At 35.7% G+C, this 12,483-nt stretch overlaps 4 protein-coding genes across 5 annotated transcripts in view; 2 read left to right on the forward strand and 2 right to left on the reverse strand.

The window, feature by feature from the left end:
- Positions 1-44: 44 nt before the first annotated feature.
- Alg11 (ALG11 alpha-1,2-mannosyltransferase) lies at positions 45-1,950 on the reverse strand. The gene is made up of 5 exons (XM_081975974.1): positions 1,782-1,950; positions 1,459-1,686; positions 1,177-1,412; positions 902-1,119; positions 45-853 (listed from the first exon to the last, which is right to left on the reverse strand). Exons 1-5 carry the CDS (start codon positions 1,802-1,804, stop codon positions 110-112), a joined length of 1,449 nt encoding a protein of 482 aa, XP_081832100.1. The 5' UTR covers positions 1,805-1,950; the 3' UTR covers positions 45-109.
- A 26-nt stretch (positions 1,951-1,976) lies between these two features.
- mldr (mitochondrial ribonuclease P catalytic subunit) lies at positions 1,977-3,980 on the forward strand. Its single transcript, XM_081975971.1, has 7 exons — positions 1,977-2,399; positions 2,451-2,709; positions 2,765-3,046; positions 3,090-3,353; positions 3,409-3,546; positions 3,598-3,785; positions 3,839-3,980. The coding sequence occupies exons 1-7, from the start codon at positions 2,119-2,121 to the stop codon at positions 3,963-3,965; spliced, it is 1,539 nt and encodes a 512-aa protein (XP_081832097.1). The 5' UTR covers positions 1,977-2,118; the 3' UTR covers positions 3,966-3,980.
- Positions 3,981-4,260: 280 nt separating this feature from the next.
- Positions 4,261-4,995, forward strand: LOC145726753 (large ribosomal subunit protein mL63). Its single transcript, XM_081975984.1, has 2 exons — positions 4,261-4,576; positions 4,630-4,995. The coding sequence occupies exons 1-2, from the start codon at positions 4,403-4,405 to the stop codon at positions 4,771-4,773; spliced, it is 318 nt and encodes a 105-aa protein (XP_081832110.1). The 5' UTR covers positions 4,261-4,402; the 3' UTR covers positions 4,774-4,995.
- Positions 4,996-5,446: 451 nt separating this feature from the next.
- LOC145726739 (calcium/calmodulin-dependent protein kinase kinase 1) overlaps positions 5,447-12,483 on the reverse strand; it is a 46,141-nt gene continuing 39,104 nt past the window's right edge. For both annotated transcript variants that reach the window (XM_081975961.1, XM_081975960.1), the window contains 7 exons: positions 10,377-10,430; positions 9,943-10,125; positions 9,745-9,892; positions 7,852-8,054; positions 7,584-7,799; positions 6,823-6,990; positions 5,447-6,769 (listed from right to left, as the gene is read on the reverse strand). In XM_081975961.1, the coding sequence (XP_081832087.1) occupies positions 6,371-6,769; positions 6,823-6,990; positions 7,584-7,799; positions 7,852-8,054; positions 9,745-9,892; positions 9,943-10,125; positions 10,377-10,430 (1,371 nt within the window). In that variant the 3' untranslated portion in view covers positions 5,447-6,370. The remainder of the gene's footprint in view (positions 6,770-6,822; positions 6,991-7,583; positions 7,800-7,851; positions 8,055-9,744; positions 9,893-9,942; positions 10,126-10,376; positions 10,431-12,483) is intronic.

A 12,483-nucleotide genomic window follows, 5' to 3' on the forward strand; every position in this document is an offset into this window, starting at 1 on the left:
CCTCTTTATTATACCTTTTTTGGGTTAATAATAACACAAGCAGCAACAGAAAACAAATATATTCAACCCAGAGTCTTAATCTGTAAATATTATAAAATAGTCTTTAATCTTACTTAAACAAAGGTTCAGTTGCCCTTAAAAAATCATCTTCAAACTTTCTAACACTGAACCTATCACAACTAGCCCTGGCTCTAATCCTGATCTGATCCACTTCCTCTTCATTAGCCTCAATAATCCATTTTAATATGTGCGCAAACTCTTCGGCCGTATTGGCCAGAAAACCCAATCTAGAGCCTTGAGACGTTTCAATAATGTCCAGTAAAGGGCCCCCTGATTTGTGAGCCACCATAATCAGTCCGGCGGCCATTTGTTCGACGACGCTAATGCCGAAATGTTCGTCCAACATTGTGTGAATCCCCACGTAGGCTTTCCGAAATTCCTCCAGTAAATCCGTGTATGGAATGTTAACTTTGAATTCCACGTTATTTTCTAAAGATAAATGCTTGGAGAGGTCTTGTAAGTCTTTGACACGATCAGAGTCGCCTTGATTGCGACAGCTTCCGCATAAAACTAAGGTAATGTTATCGAACGAGTTGTCTGGGAGAATTTCTCTGAGTTCGTATAATGCTTGCAACTGTAATGGGTGGTCTTTTTCCGGTCGAAATTGTGCCAAGCTTAAAATCCTGATTTTGGTGGGTTTTTTCTTGTCACGTGGTATACTTTTCAAGTGATCAACCTCACAAGGTGGATACACTAAAGACATGGGAGTTGACCATAACACTTGCAGATTTTCCAGTGTGAAAGTTGAATTCACTAAGGTGGCATCAGAGCAATTACCCGCCAAACCATACAGCTAAATTGAATTTGGTTTGATTAAGTTTGATTGGTTAGTTGCACTTACCCAAGCAAGAATATGGTAGTAGAGCAGTTTGGTGTAGGTGAGAGTGGAGCTATTTGAGATGAAATTCCGGTTATTGTAAATATTGCGTCTGCTTTGAACTCTTCTTAGCATTTCTTTGGTTATGATTGGGTAGTGAACATAACAGCCTGTTTTACAACCACCCAAATATTTAAACAGTGGTAAAGTGAATGTAAAACCTGTTGTTTCAATAAAAATATCTGAAATTCAGTCAGTAATAGTCTAAGACCATACCAAAAGAGAAAAAGGTTAACTACCAGGATTTATTTTGTTTATAGCTTCCAAACCCAGATAGACAGACCCTAAAACTTGTCCCAGTAAGGTTAATACTGGGTACATGGGGGCTTCAACCCATTTCCTCTTAGTCAAATAAACAAACTTCACTTTGTCTGACTTGATTTCTACATTTAAAGAGTTTTTCACTTTTCTTTTAATTTCCAGAGGAGAAAACTCAATGTCACCAGTGTATACATAAAAAGTTGCTTGTGGATATCTACAAATTTGGTAAGTTCAAAGTTGCTTTAGTTAAGATAAGTTACCTTTGTGCTAATGCCCTCAAGGCAACCCATAAAACCTTCTCGCCTCCACCGCCAGCATTTGCATAAGGGTGAAATATACCAATGCTTAGCTGATCACCGCGTTTTTGCCTTTCCACCCTAAACTTACGCTTAAAGTAGTAGTATGTTAAGGGCAAAACTATAGTCGACAACAGCAGTAAGAAGAAACCAATTACAAAAACCAGCCTAGCGGTAACCGCAAGGGACAATCTAAAATTATTTGTTCCCAAAGATCAAACTAATTTGGAGATAAGGAAAATTGAAAACGTGTCCTTTGGTACTAGTACCAAATGGTGGGTACTTACAGAAAACTTACGACGGGAACCATAGTGCCACAAAATTTTGTAACTCTTAACTGAACTTGTTCATATTTTCTTTTTTTAAATTTGTTGAATTAACTTGATTTGAATTTTTTCCTAAAGAGTTCAATTTTTGTTTTGATTTGATGCGGTGACATGTTTTGAGTTTGCTTAACTGTCAAAATCAGTTACTCTGTCATCTGTCTTTGAGAACAGGTTATGTTAAGATTGTCGTAAACTGATAAGAAGAAGAATAGTATCCTAACCTATAAAAGTTGTTTATTATACTTAAGTTGTATTTTTAAATTGTTATTATAATAATTTTGTTAGTTTCTTTAAGAAAATGTTTAGGAAACTGTGTCACCTAACCACTTCTCAAAAGTTTTGTTTAGTTACTAATTACTCTAAACTAGCTCCTAAGAACAGAATTGCATTGAATAATACCACCAACAAATTTCCAAAACTTGAAGATATAGTGTTAAAATCAATGGATGAGCTGGAAATTGGAAAAACTCAAGATTGGGGCCTCCTACGGGGGTCCCTGCTTGAGAAACAGGGTGTTAGGAACTTATCAGAAACAAATTTAGACTCTATTGTTATGTCAGCCCTAGCTTGCTTAAACAGGTTTTGTTTTTTTTTCTATAGTTCTATTGTCAGTACATTTGCAATTTTTAGGCCAGATTTAGCTAAAAGCTACATCAAATACTTGGATAAATCAAAGACAACCCCTAATTTAGCAACTTTAAACAGCTACTTGAAATTACTGTACACAAACCATAAAGGCAATTTATCACAAAGTGATGAGACTGATATCATTAATCTGTGCAATAATATTAGGCTCCAGTATCCAGTTTTGGAGTCACGTTCACTTCAGTCGTTAATTTTAGTTTTGTCTCTCACAAAGCAATGGATGGACTGTTTAAACTTAATGGAGGTTTGCTTGGGTTATCCATTTTGATTATTTAAATCTGTTAAACTAAACTGTTTAGGAAATTAGGAAAACTGCCAGTGTTTCTGTGCTAGTATACAGTGTTATAGCAGCAGCAGCTTTTGCTAACAATAATGAGAAGTTAGCTTGGGAAATACTGTGGCAAGCAGCAAATGAGGGTAAAGAGCCTAACAGTGTGCCATACTTGTCCTATTTGAAGACAGTAGCAGACAAAAAGGGTTTAGAAAGGCTGTTTTTATTTCTGTCAGAGACTGAGTTGCACTGTCCTGAAGATGTTGTAGACTTTATCATTGACAAGTTTAAACTGGGACAAAAAAGTAGAGTAAGTTAAAAAGAAAGTTAAAACTGTCATATTAGAAATTTAGGTGAATCTTTCAGGTCAGTGCAGAAGTTGCCAGGGTAAGGTAGAAAAGCTGCAACTCACAGATTTGGAGTTTGCAAATTTGAAAGATGCATTTCTGAAAAATGTGATTGTTGGAAAGGATATTTTCATTAAAAGTAATCCAGTGGAAATGGCAAAGTTTCAAGATTTTGTGTCCAAACTAAAGCCTCATGATGTAGTGTTAGATGGGCTGAATATAGCATATTCCAATGGGGTATCTCCAGGACCTCAAGTGTTTTCACGTAATGTAGGTATTCACACTTGATTAGTGCAGTGTTTTAAGTGGTTTGTTTCTCTAAAAGATGTTGGCAGTTGTGTCGCATTTTGTACAGCAAAACAAAACTGTTTTGGTGTTAGGTCGGTTGCATATGACCAAATGGCCCAATTGGAACCAGATCAAACGACAAGCTACAGTGTTCCTGGCACAAAACATTTCACAAGTATAACTATTTTATTTAGTTGCACACCGTATAGTAATTTTGTATGTGTAGGACGATCCCTACTTGTTGTACTGTGCCCTTCATTGTGGTAAAAACACTTTAATTGTGACAAGAGATTTGATGCGCAGTCACAAATTTTTGCTGAAGGATCATAAATTAAAGTGTTTATTTAATCGGTGGCTGGTACAAAGGCAGCATTTTTTATTAACTGTTAATGATGCAGGTAAAGCCTTTTTCAGGTAAATTTGCTGTTAATTGTATCAGACACAATTAATTATAAGGTGAATTATAGGTATCCATCAGATTTCAGTGACGTTGCTCAAAAAATTCATACCGGATGGCATATTCCGTATATTCCAGCAGAAAATGACAGTATAAACGACAACTTTTACAAAACGTGGTTTTGTTTAAATAAATAATACATTTGTTGTGTATTCCTTTTTGCCTTTATTAAGTTTAGTGAACGGTATTCAAATTTTAAATTCAAAATAGATGTCATAGTGACAACAATGACAACTAGTCGTTTTCTTTCGGATCTAAAAGCGAATAACTCGATATGATCCAAAACCCACGTGACCTGCGTATAATTTTGTAATCATGAAATCCTGCAAATTTAAAAAAATAAATAAAGTGGCTCCCTCCGGCGGTGGATTCTATCGAAATAGCTCTTAATCAAATGTCAAATTTTGTGTCTTCATAGCCTGCTATGCTATTTAAGATGGAGATGTTTTCATTGTTTTCTATGAACCTAACCTAACATTTTATCTAAAAATTAAAAATAGAAATCTATTTCTTGTTGAGTTGGTTTAACTCAAAAAAATTGTTTCTTTTTGTGTGATTAAGTAAAAAAATCAACATGAGATTGTTTGCCGCTCTGTGTCGTCGAAAATACATGCCTCCAGGTCATATATGGAGGGGTAAAAGAAGGCTTTATAAAGAAGTGACCCCAGAACATTTACAGGCCTTAAAAGAAAGATTCACCATTGAGGAGCAGAACATGTTCTATTTGAGACACGCTTTTATAACTCCCGTAAGGTTTCTGCTGTCTAAATCAAGGTGTTATGTAACTTTAGGCCTTTTTAGGAACAATCATATGGTCATGCTCAGGCACTAGGCAAAAATGAAGCAAACTACTACAAAACAGTGACCAAAAGAAAGGAATTTTATCAGAATGTCACCGCTGAGTCTAGATTAGCACATTTAAGGCATGGCGAGGCATGGGACTGAGCCCCAATTGTGATTTACATTAGTAGTACTAGTTATCAGGAAAATAAAACCCTTAAGCACTCTATAAATAACTTTATTTGTACAAAAATGTGTGGAAGAGGTTTGGAGCTAGAAAAGTACTGTCAGCAATATGTTTTATTTGAGCTAGCTGTTAATACTTATTAGTATAGAAAAACCTCCCTAAACTGGAAATAAAATGTGTTTAATTTAGTACAAAGTAAAGAGATGATGTGTTTTAACTTGATCAAATTGCCAAAAGAAACTTATTTGATACAGGTACACACTGAAGTGACAATATACATGTGCAATATTGTTTGGTGCATGTTTCCATTAGTATAGAGAAAGACTAGAAGGAAGCCGAAGGTAGACAGGAAGCTTATGTTTATCAAGCAGGTTTAAACCCCACTTTTGATTCAATATTTCCACAAATTGATATAAGCTGATGGTCCCAAAGGGTTTCACATAAATATAACTACAGGATGTTCAAAAGTTTTTGTTTAATAATTTTATGAGTATCATTTGAATATTTTTTGATTTGCTTGTGAACTGTCACATTTTTATTTTGAACAACCTGTAGATTGTGGAGGAATCACAATGCAGCACGCAAAACGTTAATAAGGCATTAACAAGCGTTATATTAGAACTCAATCAACTAAAATAAAAAAAAAATATGTAAAGGGTATAAAAATTTATTAAATAGGTAAAATTATTAAAAACTAACTAAATAAAATATACACTTTATTTAAAAAAAAGCGAGATCTATAAAAAAAAGTGACATTGAAATGATACTTGAAGAGTATTTTAAAAAATTAATTTGGTTTTTGTGTACGCTCCATCCCAGTGACGCAATAAATAGTGACGTTAGATTGAAATTCACTCATGCACCGCCTACTATACTTAAGAAAGCCTTGAAAAGCGTATGTCTTAGATAACGTTGGCCATATACGAACTTATCAACGGCCCTACGTTCATGCTAGAACGAGAGAACCACAGCCAACTAGGACCATTGTGGAGCGAGCAGAGCGTTTTTGACGTCACAATGACGTAATTTGACAGTTGGTTAAATTATGCTTTTGCTAAATTACGTCATCGTGACGTCAAAAACAAGTTTGTAGTGTATTTTTTTTCTCCAGAAACGTAGTTTTAAGTTGCTGGCAGCGCCAACGCCGAATTTTAAGGATTGAAAATACCGTCTCTCTCACTAATAGTCAATTATTACGTCACTGCCCTGGGATATAGACTTTATTTTTCTATTAAACCAAATTTTAGAACCCTTTCAACTTTTTAAACTTGAACTGTTTCTATACGAAAAATCAAAGCAAACTAGGATGATGTCACATTATAATAAAAATATCAAAGACGTTCCAAGGGTGAAACAACAGCCAATCAACTTTTGATTTCCATATGACAATGATTGACGTCATCCTAATTTAGTTTGATTTTCCATATACTTAATTAAACCTTCAAGTTAAGTTTGAAACTGGCCGAGGCACAGTGATTTCTACCACTGTCTGCTCACTTTGATTCGGTAGAAAAAACCGGAAAAATAACTATAATGGTCTGTTAAATCAATTTTTGTTTCAGTGTAAACAACATATCACGTTTGTTGATGAAATTCACCCTTAATCGATTCGGTTTCATTTGGTCGGACATCACAGTTTGGTAGAGTTTTATCCTCTGATGAATCTTCGTTAGTGTGTAACGTGGTTTCTTCAGCGCATTTCTTGGTGGATAAGCTCTTCCTGATTGAGGGTCGACTTCTGCTCATTCTGGTAAAGGTGGTCGTCACCTCCTCGCCGTTTGGGTCCAAACTGACCTCTTTCACCACCTCCAAGTTGGTTTCAATGGATTTCTGTCTGTTTTGCGCCCAGTTGTACGAATCGGGAGCTGAATTTGAACGTCCCGATCGTCCGATGTGTTTCTTTGCGGTGGCTAAGTTAGGATTTCTGATTTCCGGCGAGCCTAAAGTAGTTTCTCGCCGATATAAGAAAGGATTCTGCAAAATCAGATTTTGCAATTTTGTTTTCTTTGTGGAGACTTTTTTTTTACCTGAAATGAGTGTTTTTTTAGCATGTGCTTGATTAGGATGAGAGTGTCAAGCTTGGGGATTGATGTGATCACTCTGGCTACGTCTTCTTCAGTCACCTCTACCAAGTGGCAGTTTTCTTCCTCTGACGGTAGAGGGTGAAGTCCATGTTTGGTCACCCAAGGATGATCCTGGAAGTGTATTAAAAACAGGATTTAAAGTAATCGCCTTCTACGTAAAAATGACGTCAGGCAAAAACGCCTCCTACGTCACGAGGCACACATCAGAAACCTCCCAAAAATTCTCAGACCATTCCTTAATTGTAGAAAACTTTTAAAACATGTTGAAAATGGCCAGAAGCGTCCAAAAACTATCCAAAAAGTCTTAAAAATTGTCAGAGGCTTTAGAAGAGTCTTCAACCCAAGAAAAATTGTTTAAAATGGTCAAATGCCTCTAAATACTATTGAAAAGACCCTAAAAATTGTCAGAGAGGAGCAGCAGTAGCATTCAGTTCCTGGATTCCTGATGTGATCGTCGTAGAACTTTTATGCACTCCGACACCATTTACTATCGACAATAATGATTGAAAAACAAGTAAAGAGGGAATAATCACACTAAAACAGACTAGACAGACATTACAAGCAATAAACGCGACCAAACTAAAACGTGCCTCGTGACGTCACACAGACTGATGGAATTCGTCGTTTTGGCGCGCTTTTTCTATTCGTGTTCTTCATATACCTATAATTAATCAATATAACTGACAAAAATCAATCATACTGACCTTAATTTCTGGCATTGTAATCCTATTTGAAGGATCTTTGACCAACATTTTACCGATCAAATCTTTGAGTTCTTCCGAAATGACCGGTTTTTCAGGGAATGCCACCTGTTGATTCCGGATTTTTGAGTACAAACCGATCACATTCTCGTCGTGGAAGGGCACTCTACCGTATACGAACGCGTACAGGGTGATGCCCATCGCCCAGATGTCGGTGCACTGGAAATCCAGCTTTAAAAACATTTTTTTTTTAAATTGTGGGGGAATAAACCTTTCCACTAAATCCGCTCGACCTTTCCTCCCCTAAAGCTTCCGGTGGGGTGAACGCTGGAGTACCTGCGGTTCCTGAGAGAAAGGCGTCAGTACCGTGGAACTCGTTGCAAACTCCAAAATCGGTAATTTGCACTCGATCCTCGTCGTTTAGCAACAAATTGGCCGGTTTGATGTCCCGATGGATAATTCTTTGGAAATGCACTAAAGTTTGTGTTGTTCAATTAGTTTACACTCTTAAAGATGGCCTAAAAGGTAATTTTTCTACGAAAAATGGTAAATTATCGGAAATTTCGAAAATACATTGAAAACAGCATTGTGGAATACATTTTTATTAACGAAATATTAACTCGTAAGGGGCGGTATTATCACCTCCGGATAATTTCTCTAGAAATAACGGAATTAGCCAACAGTAGCGTCTGATTTCATGGTTTCTATAGAAATTATCTTTGGAATAAAATTATTCTAAAGTGAAAGTACTGGCCCTTAAATGAAAGAAACATCTAATTTAATACTTAGAATTTAATGTAGATTCCAAAAATAAAAAGAAAAGTGTGGCTTGCAACAATTCAGGACCTTTGGACGAGTGATTTTGGCGTTTAAAACTCACGCCAAACTAACACAAATCGAAAAAATGTCACTTTTTTAGACTCTAAAACACCTTTTCCAAGTGGAAAACTTGCCAAAACCCTTGATTGTCATTTTGGCAACGCCGAAAAACGTCGTGGACCACTTTGACGAACTGAACTAGCTGTGACGTTTAATGACAGGCTTAATGGTCACCTGACAGCAGTCAAAAGTTATTAAACAGTAACGTGAAACTGTAAAATGTCAAAGAGTCGCGTTTTTTGAACTCTTTTCATTGCAAATTGTTATTTGTAACTCTGTGGAGTTAAATTTGACATTTGTAGCGTTAAATGACAGTTTAAGATTTAAATGAGATAAGAGTTTAAGAAGATGTAAGTATTAAAGTGTTCCTTAGCGTCAGAACTGTCAAATTTGGCTCCATGGAGCTCTAAAACACTACTTCCAGTATAACTCCTCAAACTATACCAACTATTTCTAATTTTATAGTTTTCAGGTCACTAGTGAAAGGGTTATGACAGCTGTCACGTGACACTGTAAGAAAAGTTTAAAACTGTTCCTTGACGTCAAAAATGTTAAATTTGGCTCCATGGAACTGTAAAATCTACTTACAGTGCGGTTGCTCAAAGAAACATATCTATGTGACACTTTATACTTTCAGGTCACTAGTGAGATAGTTTTGACAATAATGGCAACTGTCACGTGACGCAAACAAAGTTTTAAAGGGTTCCTTAACGTCAGAACTATCAAATTTGGCTCCATGGAGCTGTAAAGACTGCTTACAGTGTGATTCCTCCAAGAAACACATCTATTTGACATTTTATACTTTCAGGTCACTGGTGAGTGAGTTTTGACAGTTATGACAGCTGTTATGTGACGAAATCAATTAAAGTAACGCCCAAACTGTCAAATTTGGCTCTATGGAGCTCTAAAATACCAGTGTAACTCCTCAAACTATAGCAACTATTTCTAATTTTATAGTTTTCAGGTCACTAGTGAACGGGTTTAGACAGTTATGTCAGCTGTCACGTGACGTAAGAAAAGTTTAAAAGTGTTTCTTGATGTCGGAATTGTCAAATTTGGCTCCATGGAGCTGTAAAGACTACTTAGAGTGTGTTTGTTCAAAGAAATGCACCTGTTTGGCTTATTTTATAATTTTTAAATATGTAGTCCAAATTTTATTGCCTGAATTGTTGCTTTTGATGTGCATTTATTATTTATTCCAGTTCTATACACTCTATAAAACCAAATAATAACTAAGATATGTGGTGAGAGTCAATTGGTTTTGCATAGATTCAAAGGGTCTTACAGTATTCTATCCCCAGGACAACGTCCCTGAAATAGCTCCAGGCTTTCTCCTCTTCCAAGGGTTGGTCTGTGGGTACCTCCAACACTTGACCTCTATCCAAAAGTTCAAAAACTAAGTATAAATGGTCCTCGTCAGGGTCGTCTAAAACCTAATACCAACCCATTAACCCAGCTGGGTAAAATAGTGCAGTAAAACTACCTCAACTAATTTAACTATGTTAGGATGGTCCAGCTTTTTCAAAATGGCAATTTCCCTGTAAACTTTATCCAACGGATTGTTGACTGGAGAAGAATTCGACCTGGAATCCTTCTTCGGTGGCGGCATCCGCCCGAAAATACCCGATTTCTTGAACAGTTTCTTCTTCGATAAAATCTTCATGGCCTGCAAACAACGACGTCATAGCTAATTATAAATCAGCCTGAAATTTCTTCCCGTTCATTTATTCGCGTAAATTGCGTGAATAATTTTATCCCGGAGGTGCTCGTTAAAGTTTCATTAGTTTCGCGGGGGGGATTCACTTAGCAAAAGACCGTAAAACGCGAAATTAAAATGATTCTATCGAGGGCGAAGGGTCTGAGATGATTTTTATAAGGGAGAATAAAATGGCCCTTTTAAGTTGATGGGCTACTTACGTAATGAGTGTCATCTTCTTGATTGTAGGCTAACTTAACGACCCCATAGGAACCCTGAAATCAAAGAAAAATAGTTAGTACGCCACTGAAGTCTTTGAAGACATTTTTCTGCAATTACATGTACAATTTACCAAAATTTTTGTTACACTTTTTTGTATTTGCCACTGTTGTCAGAGTTTTTCTGAAAAATAGTTATTTCTTTTTTAACATCCACTTTTCCAATTCCAACTTTATCAAATTCGGACGTTGTCACTCAAAATCGCTCAATAAACGCGTCAAATTGTGAAACTTTCGAGTATCTCGACACATCAAAGTGGTGGAAACTTTGCCGGAAAAAACAGATGGCGCTCGTGTAAAAGAGTGACGTGATCAGACGAGTTTTATCGAGTTTCCAGCAACTTTTTCTCTGATCTTTGATCTCTCGGAATTAAATCCCGGTCGGACGTTACCCGGGAACGTTTTAAAGGATTTTCTTGCAGTTTTTCGTATTGTCCTTTACCTGAGTGGGCTTCGACTCGGAAAGGAAGTTTCCGGAAAGTTTTTGAAAAAGGGAGCATAACATTCGGGCTAAACTGTTTTGAAAAGAGTTACGGAGAAATTTAAGTGAAAGAGTTTTGTACATTATCTAAATGGTTTCTGCTAATTGGAGACAATGTTGCCAGGTCTACCGTTAAAACGTGTTTTTGACAATTCAAACTTTAACACCGCTTTTCTCTCTGACTGTACTAAATTTTGTACTGCTTTTTTAGGTATTAAACAGGAAATTTAGTGAGGATTCTAAAAATGTGCTTAAAACAGTCATTTTCTTACTTCAAGTGGATTTTACAGGCGATTTTGTCCCTGACTGTTCTTTCAAATTGTGTTTTTGACAATTCAAACTTTAAGACCGCTTTTTTCCCTGACTGTACTAAATTTTTTATTGTTTTTTCAGGTTGTTGAATAGAAAATTTAATGAGAATTCTAAAAATGTGCTTAAAACAGTCATTTTCTTACTCCAAGTGGATTTTACAGGCGATTTTGTCCCTGACTGTTCTTTCAAATTGTGTTTTTGACAATTCAAACTTTAACACCGCTTTTTTCCCTGACTGTACTAAATTTTTTATTGTTTTTTCAGGTTATTGAATAGAAAATTTAATGAGAGTTCTAAAAATGTGCTTAAAACAGTCATTTTCTTACTCCAAGTGGATTTTACAGGCGATTTTGTCCCTGACTGTTCTTTCAAATTGTGTTTTTGACCATTCAAACTTTAACACCGCTTTTTTCCCTGACTGTACTAAATTTTTTATTGTTTTTTCAGGTTGTTGAATAGAAAATTTAATGAGAGTTCTAAAAATGTGCTTAAAACAATCATTTTCTTACTTCAAGTGGGTTTTACAGGCGATTTTGTCCCTGACTGTTCTTTCAAATTGTGTTTTTGACAATTCAAACCTTAACACCGCTTTTTTCCCTGACTGTACTAAATTATGTATTGTTTTTTTAGGTTGTTGAATAGAAAATTTAATAAGAATTCTAAAAATGTGCTTAAAACAGTCATTTTCTTATTCCAAGTGGATTTTACAGGCGATTTTGTCCCTGACTGTTCTTTCAAATTGTGTTTTTGACCATTCAAACTTTAACACCGCTTTTTTCCCTGACTGTACTAAATTTTTTATTGTTTTTTCAGGTGGTTAAATAGAAAATTTAATGAGAGTTCTAAAAATGTGCTTAAAACAATCATTTTCTTACTTCAAGTGGGTTTTACAGGCGATTTTGTCCCTGACTGTTCTTTCAAATTGTGTTTTTGACAGTTCAAACTTTGACACCGCTTTTTTCCCTGACTGTACTAAATTTTGTATTGTTTTTTTAGGTTGTTGGATAGGAAATTTAATAAGAATTCTAAAAATGTGCTTAAAACAGTCATTTTCTTATTCCAAGTGGATTTTACAGGCGATTTTGTCCCTGACTGTTCTTTCAAATTGTGTTTTTGACAATTCAAACTTTAACACCGCTTTTTTCCCTGACTGTACTAAATTTTTTATTGTTTTTTCAGGTTGTTAAATAGAAAATTTAATGAGAATTCTAAAAATGTGCTTAAAACAGTCATTTTCTTACTTCAAGTGGATTTGCG

This window comes from Ips typographus, linkage group LG3 (assembly GCF_016097725.1).
Source record: "Ips typographus isolate SLU linkage group LG3, UJ_Ityp_2.0, whole genome shotgun sequence".
NCBI classification, from domain to species: domain Eukaryota; kingdom Metazoa; phylum Arthropoda; class Insecta; order Coleoptera; family Curculionidae; genus Ips; species Ips typographus.